Genomic DNA, 19,276 nt, shown 5'->3' on the forward strand with positions numbered 1-19,276 from the left:
ACCTGTTTGGTACTTCGATAAAAATTGGTCCACGGCTGAGTCACCCAGGTTTTTGCATCCTCCAACAATTCCCTTAATAAACGATATCGTCTGAGTCTTTTTTGAATTTTGTTCCACATGGCTTTACATTCTGGCCCAGTATAAGGTCCAAACCTAACCTAAATGAGAAAAATTACAACAAGAAAACATGTTAGAAGTGCATACTAAGAGTGCACAAACTTTGGACACTTTATTACACAAGAATTTTATATTAACGAATCACTCAAGTCCATTAAATAAGTTTACCTACTCAATTGCAAGAACTAAAAATTTCATAGGCAAAGTTTTCATTATTCACTTATTTATTATGCAAATGTTAACTTAAAAGAGCAACGTACCAAGTTATTGGGTAAAATAATTAAAAAAAAAAGTTTTCAAGATTGAGGTAATACCTGACCAAGGATGACTTAAAATTACACGCGTCCATCTATGCATTGCGTGAATATAGCTTCCAGGGTAGAAAAATATAATGCACCATCACACTACCTGCCTAATCCATACATTTCGAGATAATATACTCAATTATGAATATACACATTCACAGAAAAGGCGATCCTTATGTACTATAATATATAGCATATTATTAAACAAAATTCCAGTTCTAATGTAGGAGTTACCAGCCCAGTTTAGGGATGATAATAGCAACCCAGTGGATCCAATAAAACTGGGAAATTAATTCAACAGCTCCTCCTTAAAGCTACCAATGGTTAATGAACAAGATCCTCCTCATTATATCAATATCTCCTTGACTGCGCCTTTTATGTCTATTTTTCTATATAAGAAACATGGGGAAAGAAATGATGCAGGAAATCATGGACATATATGAATAATACCTCTGCCAGGAAAAATATTGGGGTATGTGTTCAACAGAAGACTAATGGAATTCCTTGAAGTTAATAACCTCCAATCCCCTAAAGAATTTTGATTAAGAAAATGAAAGTCAACAGAGCAGGCAATTTTCAATGCAGTCGACACCATCATACAAGAAATTAGCACCAAGCAAAAAGTAATGGGTTAATTCTTTGACTTGTCTAGTGTTTGTTGTGGGTGAGCATGATTAACTCTAGTACAAATGTGATTTAATGTATTAGAGACAGCACAGCAGTGGTTGAGAACATACCCCAAAAATCATTAACAAAGGGTAGCTGTCCAAAAGAACTGGAATGCCTTTCTCTCTTCACCATTATGTAAAGATAAAGGCACTCCTCAAGGATCAGTTTTGGGTCTCTATTTCTCATTAATATAGATACCCAAGAAATTGCTTAGGTCCATGTGTAATAAACCCTATAGAGCCCATTGCAGACCACTCTTGCAAAGCCTTGCCATATTAATAGTCCCTTGTGTTTATCTATAGTTCAATAATTTTTGTAAGAAAGAACATGACTCAATTCCCATCAGACAATGGCACACACACCTATGAGCCTAGGACAAGAAATCATCTGTGTGTAGTACCCGTTACCCCGCCGACCGCGGTGGCGGCGGGGTAACGTCCTCGTCTGCCATTCCAAGGGTCGCGGGTTCGATTCCCGCCTGGGTGAGTTTTTCCTCCACCCAGGGCTTGGGTGTTTGTAAATGTGATCATTGTTATCGTTGTTAATAGTTCGATGTAAAGGCCAGAATGCGCTGTTTTCGGACTTATACTGAATAAATAAAATAAATAAATAAAATAAATAAAATCTGCTAGCATGAAATGATGACCAAGGGACCACATTCTCTGGGCATTGAAATGTTCAACAAGCTTCCCATTGGTTTAAAAAATTACAAATCACTCTCTATTTTTCAAAAGAAATTGTTTATGTACTTCAATGAAAAATGTTTTTACAGAGTGAATGACTACATCAATTATGGGTAATATTGAATTTTATATTGTGCACATAATTATGCACATAGGCGTAATTTTATTTTTTCTGGCTAGTAATTATTAAGTTACTGTACTCCTTGACATAACCTATATGATTACATAATTAATGATATTCTGTACCACTATGTATTTGTCAATTAGAGAAATAAATTATCATTATAATTATTATGTAGACAACTGAGGAGGACACTGAAGCTTTAAAATATTAATAAGAACTACAGAAGATACTGAGGTTCCACGGAAAGTATGCTAAAACCAGGGGTTAATGCCGCTCGCAATGTAATGGACAAATGAGTAACTTTTTTCTAAAACGTTATTTTTTCAAACGAGTTTTTGTTGGCTATTTACATTTTTTAATAATATTTTGGAATAAAATATGATGCATAATATGAGTCAATAGAAACTGAGATTGCTAAGAGCAATAGCCTTATTAGTAATTATATTCTTTGCGTGGTAATACGAGCAATGAAAATTACATAAGAAACAGGCTAACGCTAAATACATATCTGGACTTGCACTTATAAACCTGAGGAGCCACATATCTTTGTTCACAGTCAAATTTGTTTACATTTTTTCCCTTGGTGGTCCCTTTTTTGGCACTTAAACTGATGTTATCCAGAGGCTGAAAAATTTGTTTTCTCAAAAATGAAGTTGATAATTGTTGTTTATCGCAGTATCAATCAAAAATTCATTACCTCTCCACATAATATGCATCCAAGTCTCTTGCTTTATTTCATTTCTTTCAAAAGCCTTAATTCCTGCTATGCCATTAACTCCTTTGTTTTTCTTTACTTCCTTCTACACATCCACTTCTCATAAACCTTCAATTGACAGTCATCCTATGCCTGGGCGGCCCAGTTTCCAAATCCTAAAAATACCACACTTCAAATTAAAATTTTGTATCTTTAATTATGGTCCTTGACAGCAACTCTTTGTTAAGGCTTCTTCACCCTTATATAATTCTTCTTGCAATGTCCTTACTACTTAGACAAATGTCCACTATACATCTTAAGAAGGATTAATATCAGTCTGCTGAAGATTTCACCCCAAAATCTACATCCCAAAAGTCATATGTAAACCTAGATTATCTTTAATTTAACAGATTTTTACAATTCTGACAGTACATACATTACGGAAAGAATTAACAACAAAAGTGCGGTGAGGGTCAACCCTCACGAAATTCATGGCGATACCGACCAGAAGAATCGGATCAAAGACTGTGAAATTTATTAAGTTTTTAGAAATAAGGTATATGTGAGAAAAATGTCATAGGAAACAAAGAATCAACACATTTTTGTTCCGGAATTTCTACAAAAATTTCGAGAATATCTAAGTACATCTCTACCCTGTATGGGGGCAACGGAAGAAAAAGTTTTTTTCATGTCCACAAATACTCATCATGCCATGCAATATTTGGACTAAAAAAATTGAAAAATTATGAGAAACAAATTTGCGCTTTTTCACACACTTATGCAGATTTGTTTCTCAAAATGACGAACTTCCACCACATCTCACCTGAATCTGCTGAATATAATTGATAAATATTTTACAATTGACAGTAGTAACTATTGCTACTATGAATTGGTCCAAGCTGTAAAAAACTTGAAAATAATAATAAACCATACAAAAATCAAATATACAAGTATTTTTTTTGTGATGGGTTAGGCGTAATTTTGCATGTGAGTGCTATCTGATAGGAATTCTAACGTGTCCAAAACATTTAAAGTATGTTAGACTGTGACTGCACGAGTGTTTGTGTCACCTGTGTTCAGGTATGAATGACGAGTGGTGAAAGTTGATTTAACTGATGCTCGTATCATATTTGGCAAGAGATGTAAATTGAATACAGTTTTTAAACTAGCCCTTAGGGTTTTATCAATTTTTATTGGTGTTCTAAAACTTATTTTGGACTAGTTCCCAAAAACCAATTTTCGAAGCAATGCAATTTAGAACTTTTTCAACAAACGAATGGATAATATTTGAACAAATTATGGAAGTTCCTGCTATGCCAACACTAAAAAATCTCATGTAATTGCAAACATTACGCGCTTTTTGCGAGAACGACATGAATTTATGAACCAGTAACGCTTAATTCTCAGGGTGGAAGTCCTCTACTACCATTATAAGAGTATGCCTGAAATGTTTTGTCTTTCGATATAGATATCAAAGAAAATTAAGACGAGAAGATCCTATTTCCTCATAGCCATATGATATAGAGCACATAAGACTGAACATTCGTAAATTTTTATCAATATGAAACACACCCGACATTTCGATGCAACCTCAAACGCAAGACATGTGGGAGTTTTATCGATGAAGGAAAAGTTTGTACATCTTAAAAACGCGGCCCGTAAGCTCAACGAAAACTATCTCCAACAAAACAGAAGGAATGAGGTTTTCTCCCTGATTAATCAATACTCGCATTTTCCAGGGAGGCGAGTGTATAACAGTGCTACTGATAAACTCCCAGGGATCGCAATACCAGCGAATTTCCCAAGCGGAGTTCAAGGATCCTCCCCTTCACCTGGGCGGGTTTTACCCTGAACTATTTGTACGTAGCGGCGCGCAAATCTTATAATCACCCCCGCTCGAAACTCCCGGGAACGCGTGGATCGGCGCGGTGCTGCGCGGGTAACGGCTTAACCAACGGAATACGGGACGGAGAGAAATCAAGAGTAAAACGAGCCTATCAATAGAACGAGCCACCAGGCACAGGGCGAGCGTTCGTTCCAAGACAGAGAGCTCAAACGGACACCCGGGTGCTCATTTCGAGGCCAATGCCTTCCTTGGTTAATATACAATTGAATAGATTTAATCCTTACGTTATTCTTATCAAATCTTGGTATTTCCATCATAAATCAGCACCATTATCCAAGTGTGAGCAAAGGAGTTCCTCAATTTTAGTGTTTATTCGCAATATATTCCAGGATTATTCTTTGCGTTGCCTAGTTCGTCCGAACTAGTATCCCTTTTCTGGAACCGCCCTTAAATTAAAGAGAGCACATTTTCCGTCTTTTTATCCATCTTCTCCCTTGTGAGGATCCGCATTATATGAGTTGCCACCGCCACTTAGAAATTATTTCCTATAACTACAGTTACGCACTTGCACTGAAAAAAATACACTAACACGAAAGAACTATTCTTATGGCATTAGAATATTTAAAACGATGAAGTGAAATAAACTTTTTGGAACTCAAGCAGGCTAATAAATGCTCAAATAATTCAGAAGCGAATGATCCATCAGGGATTATTTTTAGCATGTTTTCTTTAGCGTTCAAAAATTCATTTTTAATAAATATTGTTTAAATAATATAACCTTTACCTGAAGTAAGTATTCTTTCCGAACCACCCCACCCCTGAAAGATATGTAAAGAAATAGAATCGCCCCTTTCCTTCCCGAAAGCCTTCCGCAATTAATGGATAAGCCTTTCCATTTGTCACATTCACTTTCAGATAATAGTGCATTACACTATTTACGAACAAACATATTGATTCAAGTAAAAATGATTTAATTTCAGCAACACGAGAAAAAATGAACCGTTCATTTTTCGCGTTGTGCGACCCATGTTAGTCTTAATACCCTGGGATCCTCGAATCAAATACGAACACGAAGAGTGTTTTCTGCGGACTCGAATAAAATAAAATCGTCCGACCGTCGGCTTCGAGAAGACTTCTCCGAGCCTCGTGTCGAGGCGCACTCGACCACCGCTCGCTGGATCGCCTCTTAACCGTAAGCAACGCGTTCGATCGCAACAGTTCCGAGCGAGCGCTTTCATAGGATTTGCACATCTCTACCCGGGACTTTCACTAGGCGTTCCCGTTCGGCTGGCGACGAAGGCGGGAGAGACGGCGCAGACGGTGCCCGGGGATTTTGAAATACATCCACCCAGACTTCGACAACATGTCTTGCTCCATTAAGATCCCTTGACTTCCATTGAGGCATACCAAGAATTCAGTGGCAAAGTTTTATCGCTGACAATATTAAGAAAGAGACTTTCAAGGAGTGTTTACGAAGATATCTCATCCCATTTTTGACCTTAGATACTTGAAACATTTGCCGCTCTTCAACGAAAGACTGACAAAACCCATGCGCATATTGTAAATGGGTTGCCATACCTCATTTTCTGCGTCAAAATTATCCTTGGCGAGCAATTAGGAAAATTCATATAGTTGTCCGCAACTAGTCGATTAAAAGAAAATACTTGTCGAAGTAAAATTAACATAATACTTGTTAGTCTATTCATATGATGATGGAGAAAATTAGGCAAAAAGAATACATAGTGGAACGCGCCAGTCTTCATTTACAGGATTTAACTGTATTACATTCGCAGAATGCTCTGGCATTATTCTTTTTAGCCATGTTTTTTCTAATTATATGTAACAATCTAGGGCCGGTTATCGTAATTATTAATGAATTAAATAATATACTTTTAACTTTCAGGGACTCATATTCCCATTGCGAAAGATCCAAATATGGCAACCATGAAAATACAGTAGTAAGAATAGTGAGGCATCAACACCTAGGAGATCCTAACTTTCTTATGGATGTTACAAACATAATAACTTCCATAAGTTTTTCATTTATCTATGAAAACACGAATAAAATATTATGCACAAGTTGACAAGAGCACCGCAAGTCTTACTTCGTATCTAGTGGGAATGGCAAATTCATTTCCTCTCAGGAAATGTTTCCTACTTACGTACTGTTTTCAGTAACAATTGCAAAATGTGAACCCCACATTAAATTTTGTATTTACTACGTTGTCTGGACGCTCGTACAACTATACGGAGATACGTAGTTTTGAGTGAGTTCACTTCTTGGAGGCTATGTTATTTCAATTTATGGGCAATTAAAAGTTCATTGATCAATCAATAGTAAAGGCGGTAATGTCATCTGATCTCCTTCCTCTTTTCGGGAATCATACAGCGTTTCAAATGTCATTATCTGCAAACAAAGATTCAAGAGGTAATCATTTTCACGTAATCGTTATGAAATTATGACTATATCTTGGTGGCCCGCGACTCGATTGTTCTTCCACGAACCGCACCCTTTTTGATCAACGGAATGTTAATCGAAGCGATTATATATTACCCCGATTATCTTACGACTACAGCTAAAAACATGAGAACTAACCTTACTAAACAGCACTTATGCTTGTATGACATGTACTACTAATGTATGCTTCAATAATAATTCTTCTTCTGAATTACACGATTTTGCTATTAACCTTCTCAGTTTGCCATTTTCCGCATTGAACAAAGATGAGGTACGAGTCTTTTTCACGTATTCGGCTATAGTATTCTTGGGATAGCCCATACCACTAAGCCAAGGAAAAGATTTCGATGTATTCTTGGGATGCGAATCTCCCCCGAACGCTACCATAGCACCGCAACTACGGCATACGCGCTCACAAAAAGAACGACTAATGACAATCATCGGTCGGATGAATACCTGTGCGAAAAAAATTATATGATAGTTCGGGGGCGAGTTGTGGGAGCACTAAAAAAAACAGATATTAATTGTCGGCCAAAGACAAGGCCTTTGAGCAGGTACAATATTTTCGCGGGGAACTCAATAAAGAAATCCAATAAATTGTGTCACGCAGAAGGGAGAAAGTCACCACTTGAGCAGAACATCTGAGAGTTGAGAACAGAAAAGGTAAAAATGCTTGGGGCTACGGTCACAGACTGCTGAAAAGCAGAGTCAGGCGGAGAGTATGAACGAATAGGAAAATTTAATCCGAAGTGATAAATAAGTAAATTAAAAACGTGCAGCAACAATGGTATCTTCGATTTATTTGAAATAGATAGCATTATTTTATAAACCTTAAATTTAATATATTTTGTCGATTCACATGCATACTGAAAAAAAAACGATTAGGTGAAGTACGACTGAATAATGTACGGCCGAATACGTGGAAATATTACTGCATTGCCAACCGTCAACAAAAACGATTCCCTATATTAAACCCGGTGAAGTGCCGTTTGCATGCAGACAAACCATTTCCGGATACAAGACATTATGTACCTGCAGATTTTTCCGGAATTTTAAAAGATTGCATGACACATTTCGACCTCGCAACTCGGTGGCAAACGTACTGGCTTCCCACCGAGAGGGCCCGGGTTCGAATCCGGAAGGTGAGAGATATTTTCCAGTGGTATCCCGATCCCTAATTGAGGTGATTTGTGGACGCCGTCCGCCGGATGGGACGTAACGCTACAGATCCCTTGGCGCCTTTCGATATTGAGTAGGCTACGCCAGGTTCCTCTCCACCCTTCCTTTCCCATCCATCCCTAATATCGCGAATGACTTGAGCTGTAGGTCGCCTCACCTAAAACTACTACTACGAGTGGCGACAACCACACGCAGGTGAATAAGTAAGCCTCTAGTGCAATTAGTCATTCTTCACGATAAAACTTTCCGATATTCACCAAAATACCGATATACAAACGGAGCAGCGTAAACAGCATTTAATCAAGCCAGGTTTAACCCAGATGCTGGCAACTGGTTTTCGCCTACTACTCAGGTCATCATAAACTAACATTTCCCAGCGAGAGTTTTCACAGATATCAATGAGAAAAAGTTTAAATGAAATAATTGAATATTCTAAATTAATCTAATAAATATGAGTATACAACATTACGAGTTTATGAAGTAAATAACGTACTTCCTAAGAAATTATTAAATAATGGAGCGATTACTAAAACGACTAACTCATTCTTTTCAACAGCGCTGTTCTAAAAACGGTCACAGAATGCCGGCAAGCGCGAGTTGAGCGTCCAGATCGCGGCCGATGAAGTGAGTGCATAAGCCCCTGAATGACAGCGCTTGGCCGCCCAAGGCGACCTGGCGGCACACGGTGGCCTGCCTACTCACTGCGCGGGCGCCCATAGACCCGTAACCGAGGGTACCATACATTTTGTGCTAAGTTTGATATTCAATTATGACACGTGAAAATTCTATAAAACTAAACAGTCATCACCTCTTAATGCAGCTCTTTATTATAGGCACGTCTTTCTACCCACTGCCCGACAACCTCGAAGAGAAATTTAACGTATTACAAACATAATCGTCACTTTTCAAGCTACATAAAATCCCGGAGGATGTTTATTGAAGAAAACATATCCGATGTCCGATCCTTATGTCCGGTTGGGCTACAAAAAAACATGATGGTGTCTTCCTTCCACCCAGACTCAGTCACACACCTTCCACTCTGGACTAAATTTACAATAGAGCCTTTGTGGACTGCAAATTAATTTATTTCTCACCGTCCCTGAATCAAAGCTGAGGCTTCATCCAGAGATGTAAAGGTAAATTTATCCTTAAAAATTACCAGTCAGCAGAAACCTTAAGTCACATTGGCAGATGGATCTTTCTTGTCCTTGCAGCTAAGTTCCTTAAGCAAGAGGTCTCCCTCAAAAAAAAAAAAATGATTTTTTTTTAAATTTGAGTGATTATTTCTCATTTTGCACTTTGCAGAGAATCATAACAGGAAATTCAATGCGTGGCTTTTCTGGCCCACCACCTCATCAAGAAAAGTTTGAACAAAACAGTGAGTGACTGTGTCCCTTGCTAGTGACGACTTCCAGTAAACAGCACATTTCAGCATCATAGGACCCTTGCTTGACAAGACAAAAAAATGAATATTCTACCATAATGCAACTTTGAAGTTCGTCTGCCTCATTTAGAATGGAAAGATAATATCTCCTTTTGAGTAACAGCCTTCTCAATTAGGGGAGTTCACTTGCTGATTGAATTACAAAGTGGCTTGCCATTTATTTATTTATATATCTTTCCTCTGCATTTGAGAAAAATTACTAAAACTCTACAGTGGGAGGTGTTATAAATGAAGATTTTTTATACAAATTCTTAAATTATAGAAATAAATACCCCAAAAAGAGGAAAATCATGGAAACATGATATCTCATCATCATTGAGAAATAAATCAATAATGCGTTTAATAGAAGATAGTTCATCTGAGAATGAGGAGTGAAACATTTATCTGAAAGTAGTACAAAGTATTTTTAAACGTTATCAACTAATAAGAAACTATAGATATCATTTAATTGTATTTATATACTTTCAAGATCAGCTAAATTATTTAAAATAGAAAATAATTGAATAATATGCCAAAAATAACACAAGAGGAGATTTTTATTAACAAATTACATGACAAATATGTTCACAAGATATTAAAATTATAACCACCATAAAATAAGATATCATTAAGTGATAAAAACTTATGGTGATGCATAAAATACTAAAAGAGACTCAAGAAAGCAGGGTGTCCCCAAATCCCTAAACAAGTCCTTATTTCTGAATATTGGGTGGCAAGAGGCAATGCCTATTGACTACAAGACTGCAATGTGTGATATCTGGTACAAATCATAATACACAGCTGTAAGTTAGAAGTGATGAATATCAACAATGCACACTATTCAATTCAAAAACTCTTTGTAACCACAAGTAACTGCGAGTCAATAAGGACCATCCTAGAGGGAATGTGGATTTCCTAGAAAAATAACCCAATACTATGAAAAACCTGATGGTGCACTGTTGCTACTAAAATTGCACACCTAAAAAAGAATGCCTACAATGTTGAGGTAACAGGTATTTCAATCAGAATTCTAACTTTACAGCAACATTAAAAGTAACAATTACATAAAATTACCATGGAGCAATAGGATGCCTGAAATTCATTTATAAGCACAAGGAAACCTTGCCTCAACAACTACACTGCCAAGATACAACACAGAAATTTATAACATAAATAAAAACATAACATTAAGTCTCCACCCAAGCGATGTGATTTTTGGGGTACCAGATCTTCCTGGGAAACCATAACCGGCACAGGGAAAGGAACTGGCCCCCTAACCCTGAGGTGTGAATTTCACACGCCGTCGGGCTTAGTACTTGGTGAACTCTTAACATCACCTACCAAACCGACCTTTGGGTTGGTTACTGTGTTTATGGTTTTTTTAAACATTAAGTCTAGTTCCATATTTTTATTACTTCCTCAATTTGTACACTATCAATACAGTTCCTCAACATCAATGTGGTACAAATCTCTTTGATGAGCATCAATGTGGTCTCTCTTTGATGCACCTCAAAATAACTTGAGGGAAAACTGTCCGGAGTAAAATTTGTCTGACACTAATTATTCCAGTGCCTCTATCAAATACCTTGAGTAAGCCAAGTTACAATGCATTCTTGGATAAGGTCAGGGTTTGATTATTCTGTCAATGACTCAGTCCTAAAACACCATACAATTACAAGGAAAATTCCATTTTTAAGTGAAGACTCTTTGACATCTACAGACATCAAGCACCCTAGTCACTCACAAAATGCCTGTGTACTGATATTTGACAAATATGGCTGGGAAGCGTGAGCAGTACAATTAGGGATAAAGTAATTCAAGGCTGAGGCCATCTGCGCTTTACCTGGCTTTTCAGAAAGCCAATCCTATTAAAACTGGTTATTTACTTCTATTCATTGACATGTTGGTGCACCAATACATTGAGGATTTTATGGCACAAATCCTATAGGGCCATCTATACACAGGGTTTTAGGATTATTATAGAGTGATATGCCAAGTTCAGCAATGTAAAGATGTAGCAGGGTGAGAGCTTCGTGAATCATTAATTGCTTTGAATTGAATATTTTTTGACTGTGCAAGCTAAATGGCGATTCAACTTTGGAAGATATTCACTAGATTCAAGGACTACTACTACCCATGAAACAATACAGAATAATAACTGAATCGAGTTACAACCAACAAGAATGCCACTTGGCACACAATATCTTGGGAATAAATAATTACACTTGTATGCATGCAGTTTCAACTGATCTCATGCATATTTCCTTCCCACACAATGGAATAAGACAATCATCTCAGGTAGTGCATATTACAACTCTCCTGTCTTTCATTTAGCTTTCAATTTCTCCCTTTCACCTGTCTTCCCTCTCCGTGAAAGTGATGCCTAACATGGTCAGCTGCCAACACCATGGTACCACTGTTTACCTCCAGCTTCATGTGTGAAGACCCTAAGTCGCATGACAATATGCAAATGACACAGCTAAATGTTTTCCCTTCTAGCTTTCTACTCCTGAATTACTAGCCTTAGTATGTTGGCAGTCTCATATATGTGGTTTATGATCATTTTTATCCCCTCCGATTTAATATAATAGAAAACTTCTGAGGTGGATAATATTAACATTTATTTAAAAATAAGTCAAGCGCTAACATGTGTACATGTGAACACATTGATGAGAATTCTCCCTCTGATAATCACTGTGAAATTGCTTCTCAAGGATTTTATGTGGATGTCATTCTCTTTCTTTACCCCTTCCGCATCCTACCCTTATACTTTACCCTTTCCACCTGGTTCTTGCAACTTCCTACCATACATCTTTTTGTGGACCACAGGGTATTTGCACAATATAGATATTTTATGGTTATGGCAACAGTGACCATAGTTTTATGGATTTTTAAAAACTAATACTTTATGCTGATGTTTCAATTGTACCTAAATAGTGCCAAGTCTATAATTCCAAAAGTCATTTACTATTTTTCCAAGAGCCAATTACATTCCATTCCAGAGAGCAATCATTAAAAAATTATGATGTATTTGGTTTTTAAGGATTATTTCCATCGTGTCACAGAAATAACAGTAAATAAGATATTAAAGTATAGAATTTATCACACACAACATGTTACTAAGGAGCATGGTAACCATTGATACTAAATTGTATTAACACACTATTCAACTTCCATGCACACACAATACTAGTCAGACCAATGGATACCAAGGAAAACCAAGGTAATTGCAAAAGAAATGTATACTGGATTATGTATATATGTCAATGAAGCACAAAATGTTAATTTTGCCTTCAACATCACAGACATTAAGATTAAAGGTGACATGTCAAGCTATCTCTGGTTACTGGGCGATTGAACGAAAAATAGCTGGGGTTTACCCCTATGTAGAACTTGATTTTGCAACAAGCAATTTGTTTATGCATCAAAGGTAAATATTTCACCTTGGCTTAGGGTTCACAAGCTATGACAAAGAGTGCTGAATCTATTTCAATCCCTTTAGCTCATTTTGCACCCTGTTACAGCTAAAATCTTTTTAAAATCCAGTGTTAATACAAAATAACTAGCTTTGAAATTCCTTGATTTCCCTAGGTCCTTGTACATCCAAAATTTGAGATTGGTGTGATATAAAAATCGATTTGTCAGAAATAGAATGTTCTTTTCCTTAAATGGCCATGAATAGAATTCAGACCTGCATTCTTTATCCTATGGGGACCATATTATTATACATTTAATACTTGAAAAATCTCTTTTGTTCAAAAAGAATGGATCGAGGTTTAACTAGAACAACATTATCGATAAAACAGAGGAAATAACACCCCTTGTTGGGCGATGGTGACAAACAATGTGTAAAAAAAGGGAACAAGATATGATTGAAATAAATCCTACCTCTTCCCAGTCCAATTTTTCGACACGAGAATCAAAACGTAGGGAGTCCCTAGCTGGAATCGATGCTTCCATCCTCTTCATCAGCTCCCAAAGGTGATCCTCGGGCCAAGATGGAATGTCTATCAAAGAGAGAGTAATATGTTTAAATAGTTCTTACTTCTTAGTAAATATACAACTGATGAATAGATTGTTTTTAATATGAAAATCTAATTTCGGGCATATGTCCATCAAACTAGCATTACGAATGGTAAAACAAAGCTGAAAACGAAATAAGCAATCATGGTTAAGCCATTTGAAAACGCATTACTCAAAATAAAATATTACGACTCTCACGTTTACTTCCCGTAAAATATTCTTTATGACTGAAACATAAATACGACCCGTACATCCGTTGTCTACGTATAAAAAAATATACCTGGTGTACACAGATAATGTTACATTAGGAATTTTGAAATACTGACCAGGTTAAGCACCCAGGAAAAGCTGGGCATGAAAACAAAAATGAAGATTATTTGAATCTCTCACCATTATTGTTTTCCTGTTTTACGGGAACAACAGCATCCTCCACAGTTTCTTCCACTCGTTCTACTTTAGCAGGCCGTGCTTTTTCCGCGCCCTTCTTCTTACTTTTGCTTTCCTTGCCTTCTTTGGCATTCACCGGTAAAGGTGGTGGGACACGAGATTCATCTGCTTTGTGTTTTTTTGTAACTATCTCCGATGCTTCAGATGGCTGAGGAGCCGAACGTTTCTTTCGGTCTAAAACCATTTTTAAACTGAAAACCAAATCAACACAACAAATGAAATTCACTCCGCACCAATTCTAAGTTTAAGGCGCCTATAGATAGACAAACTAGATTCACTCTTTTTATACGTCTAGTAAACAAAAGCTATTGAAGTAGTGATAAAGTAATAAGAGCAAAAATTTCAAAGTCATTAGGCATACGTTAAAATTGAATATACGCTATAGCATGCCTTGCAACTGCATTACCAATTCTCTCGAGAGGTAGCCAAATTAAGAATATTACGAGATAACTCGCCTTTAGTGTGGAAATTATTTCCGGAATAGCACGATTTTCATATTATTAGTAATAAAAGAGTACGTTAACAATAATTAAACCAAATATAAATTCCAAACAAGTAGGATCTTTTAAATTTCAAGAGCTTGGTTACGCTCACGATACTTACATCTTCTGTTTATATCTGCAGTTTGAATTTTACTCGATATACAAAATGAAACAAGCTAAAAACCCGACATTTTGTTATGAGAGAAAGTAAGTCTCACTTGGCAAAGAATAATATCGGAAATTTTCAGTATATTTCACGGGTTACTTCCTCGAACTTTGCCAGCCAACCGAATCTAGCTACCCAACCAACGGCACAACTCGCCCCGGACGCTAACTCCTCAGCCCAGTCAAGTCAGCCAAACCAGGGCAATCGGCGAATAGGAGAGAGCAGACCCAAGACCAGCCCCTTGGACCCCCGCCGGACGGCCAACCGTCCGCCCGGCAACATCATCGACTCGGTAGACGCAGTGTGCAAAGAGGCTTCCCGTCCGCCCCGCCCGCCGCCTACCCAGCGATGGCGGCGGGTAACGCCGACACCCGCCCAGCCTCTATCACGCTACGACCCGACGCACCCTCCCAACCGCGGCGGGTGGGATGGATATTAATTCACGATCTACCCAAAAACGAAACACAATTAAGGGCACAAATGTATTCTAAAGGATGCCAAGATGACCGTAGGATCCAATGACAACATGAACCAAGGTGGAAAACATCGGGAAAGTTGCGAATTCCTGTGTTTTGTTATACGGGGAACTCGGTTCAAGGTGGCGGCTACAGCAGCCGCGATCACGGACAGCTACTACACGGCAGGCGGCCATCTTGGGATATCGCATATTTAAGCAAAATTACGGCTTTTTAAGCTGATAATCGAGTGTCTTAAATCAGTTTTAGATTTCAATGAACTCTCATACGTCTAACTCGAACGTCATGCAAGACATAACTAAGCACACTGCAAAAATAACAAGGGAGTACTCACCCCTACTGTTTCACGGTCGCCCGCCAATCCTACCACGTGTGACAGCCCACGCGCAGAAGTCGTAATTTTGACGTCACCGAGAATCTGCCTCATCGGATTGGTTCGTTTGTTTTATCAGAATGTATTTTGGTAATAGGTATAAAATTATCTGAAATGATCTATGTTTGCAAGGCATATCTCCTTAAATGTAAATTTCATTTGTAAGGTTGGTAATTTTCTAGTCAATGTTATTTATTACACACCTCTATCGGTTAATTTTATATGATAATGCTGAAGTGTAAGCATAACAAGGCAACAGGAACTCCGGAACCGATATCTTTATTTTAATTATGATAATTAATATTTAAGCGATATTAATAATTGGGTGGCCCATATTTGATTTATTCTTGAAACGCCTCTTTACTAGACTAGCTCATGGGAATCCTTAAAAAATATGTTGGAAGGTATTTTTTGTATTTATCATTTAAATTTGGCGTGAAACGGTTAGAACTTTTTGTGTGCTGCACAAACTTTTATGATTGTATTATTACACTAAGGTTAGTGTAGGATAATTTTGAATGCCAGTGAGCAAAATTATTGTTTCCAGTTAGGTTATCGTGAAACGTTTCAACCACTTCGATGGGAGTTCGTTGATATGTGCTCTCATGAGGCGTCAATGAATTGCCTTAAAATCATGTGGATATACAAAGTGTTAATTTGATATCATTCATAACGGAGCAATTCCTCTAAGTTACGCTTGAAATGATTATGGTTAACGGGAGTGAATACTTTCTTGATGGTCCATAGATGCCGATTAGTTGTTGATAATGTTCTTTATTATGCCTTCATCTTGGAGTGATAGTCAGCCGACGACTTTAATGTCACCAGTTGATGAAATATTGGAAGGTTTTAAAAGATAATTCCAATGGGCGTCTACCGAAGAGATATTTTCCTTGCAGTTTTAAACTGATTTTACCCCGATTTATCTTACCATTTCGAAGGATGCCCTTATAAATTCGTCATTCTTCCTGTCGAGGCTACTGGTAAATCGTCACGGTTATTTTTTCATGCGAGTGTAAAATTCCCTGCCCACTTGGGTCATTAATTAATCCTTCCAAAATCACCGGTTCAGCGCTATAGATACTCTGGAATTTCCCCCGGATTAACGTGTTCATTTGAACGCAAAATGCTTCTAGTTTATAAAAAAATCCAATTGCTTACAACATGAATGCTAGATAAGGAATAATAACCTTTGTTATTCCATGGGACTTAAACGAGATAAATCAACTGGACGTACCATAATGTTAGCTTTTTCTGTTACGATTGTTCCGGTTTATTTTGGTGTGTAACTGTGATTATAAGTTAATGCACGGATTTTCGTCTCAGTTAATAAGTGTGTATGTCTCACCCAATTTTAGTTTGATGAATATTGATTAAATCCCTTGAGGAAACCACCTACGAGTTCTTTTAGATTTTCAGCAGCATTGATCAATACTTAAAGAATTCCACAATACCACTGGGATTGCTGTCTAATATGCCTATGGAATAAGGAGTTAGGACATGTACGAAGGTCCCATACATCAAGTATGGGTAGGGTACTTCCCCATTTGTTCTGTTACAGACTAAATGATAAAAAAATTACTTTTTTCTGTTAATGCTGGCTCGTCCGTAATTAATAATGGAGAAAACAACGTCAGTGGGTGACTAAAAGGCTGGAAAACTAATATTTTGCCAATTGATTACTGTGGAAAACTTCAGGTCATGAACACCCCCTAAATGAATTAGTAACCTATCATCTTACATAGGCATTCAATATGATGTGCATTCATTTCTGCCTTTTTGAATTTCACCTAACTTTCCCCTCTTCTCTCTCACATTGGTGGAAGAAGGGCCTATGAAGTTTCAATCTCATCCCAATTAAGTGTGAATAATTAAATGGGCAGAATTATTTCTTCCTTCCATACATGTAACTTCTTCCATTTCTTCACCTGTATTTGAAAAGGCTCAAAATCTATGCTCGTCCTCTAGCCTCAGAGACTAAGATCCATATAGGCTGATGGGGAAGAACCATTTCAGTAGCTGCAGTAATTGTTGATAGGAATATTGACGGATGTCATGCATTCTCAAATGTAGGATGGGTAAAGTAAAAATTTTTGTTGGAAAATTATATTGCTGGAGAATCATGAGACAATAAATGTAATGGGAAAAAATGGGAGAGTAGTGAAAGGAGGAAAGAATGGGAAAGGCTTTACATCTGTCTTGATGGAGTGTGGATTTGGAAATGGCCGAGAACTTACAAATTTAGCATTGACCTTAAAACAGCACATTTTGGCTGGCCTTTAGATCGGACTATTAAAAATGATAAAGATGGACAGAATTACAAACACCCCTGCCCTAGGTGGAGGAAAACCCACTCAGGTGAAAATCGAACCTGCGACCTTAGGACTGGCAGACATGAACATAATGCCATGGTGGCCGGTGACTGATATCTACAATTAGTGGTTTTCAGGGTGTCCTATAAGTTGGTGGGACATTTAAAACTGATTATAGGGCATAGGTAGCATTTACCATGGTTGGTCATGTTGCATTAATGGTCTTTCAGGATAGCTTTGAGTAGTTGTATGCCTGGGAAGTAGGGAGTGTAGATGAAGAGGGTGTGGGAGGAAGGTTTGGGCTCAAATTTGTGGATTTTTTTGTTCAGGAGGGTATTTCATGGCTTGGGAGAGTGTCTTAGAAATAAAATTATTAAGTTAGTTTGGATTTATGCAAATTCGGGTACATGGATTTGGGAAGGAGTTTAGTGTATGACAGGAGGCAATTTATGTGGACAGAGGTGCTGAAAATTTGGAAGAAATGTTGATACCCAGAAATGTTATTTATAAAAACAAGATATTTGGTGGTGAAGGAGTCAGAGGAGAAGACATTGAGGGAAGAAATAAATACATTAAGGGAATTAATGTTATGTGCTATAAAAGGAATCAATATTTCTTACCCAAAATATTGGTTGCAGAGAGGTAATGAAATTTTGAAGGAGACCAAGTTTGAGGTTTGCATATGAGGGTGTGTTACTATTTTCCATTGCACATCCATTGATTGATGAAATTATTATAATTGAATGTGAATTAAGTGCTGGTGAAGAGTAAGTGGTAGAGATTTAGAAGAAATACAGTGCTGGGTATAAGTGGAGTGGTGCATATGGATAGGTAGTGGAAGAAAGATCCTTGGTGTGAGGGGTTAAGGCATAGCATATGCATATTATTACATGTGTTGTCATATGAAGTGTAGCATCCATTGCAAAAAGATAAGGTAGGGGCGGCAGATTAGGAAATGGATTGACAAGGAAGGAGTATCAGCAGGCTAGAGAATATCATGGAGCTCAGTAAAGAGCTGAGTACTATCGAAGAAAAATGGGAATTGAGAATTGGATATCAAAAGCCAAAAAAGAAACTATAGGAACAGTTAATGGGAAAAGGACAAGGAAACCATGGATCACAGATGAGATGATAAGAAAGATAGATGGAAGAATGTAAGCATAGAGCTAGGCAGAAGAAAGTACCAAAAGTTACATAATAAATTGAGACAGGCAACAAATTACGCAAAAGAAGCATGTTGGAAAACGCAGTGAGAGGATAAGAAAAGTTTGCAGAAAGGTGAAATTGGTGTGCTATACAAGAAGGTTAAAACACTATTGGGAAGTTAGAAGAGAAGATCTGTGATAATAGTTAATAAGTCAGTTAAGGTAATAGTTAAAAGAGAAAAGATCCAAAAGAAATGGAACTGTTTGGTAAAGAACTTAGGCCAGCAAGGTTAGGCTTAGAAAGGGCATTAAGGGAAATTAAATCAAATAAGGTCATATGAGAAGACAACATTC

At 37.4% G+C, this 19,276-nt stretch overlaps 1 protein-coding gene across 2 annotated transcripts in view; it reads right to left on the bottom strand.

Moving 5' to 3' along the window:
- Positions 1-15,465, bottom strand: part of LOC139687447 (nucleolar transcription factor 1-A-like) — a 49,348-nt gene extending 33,883 nt beyond the window's left edge. The window contains exons 1-4 of one of the 2 annotated variants that reach the window (XM_071584607.1): positions 15,427-15,465; positions 13,912-14,159; positions 13,387-13,505; positions 3-158 (exon numbers count right to left, since the gene is read on the bottom strand). In XM_071584607.1, coding sequence (XP_071440708.1) covers positions 3-158; positions 13,387-13,505; positions 13,912-14,152 — 516 coding nt within the window. In that variant the 5' untranslated portion in view covers positions 14,153-14,159; positions 15,427-15,465. Of the gene's footprint in view, positions 1-2; positions 159-13,386; positions 13,506-13,911; positions 14,160-14,571; positions 15,184-15,426 lie in introns of those variants that run through there. The other variant, XM_071584608.1, reaches the window with a different exon arrangement.
- Between the last annotated feature and the right edge of the window lie 3,811 nt (positions 15,466-19,276).

This window comes from Hetaerina americana, unplaced genomic scaffold, assembly GCF_022747635.1.
Source record: "Hetaerina americana unplaced genomic scaffold, ioHetAmer1.1.p SCAF_2, whole genome shotgun sequence".
Lineage (NCBI taxonomy): Eukaryota > Metazoa > Arthropoda > Insecta > Odonata > Calopterygidae > Hetaerina > Hetaerina americana.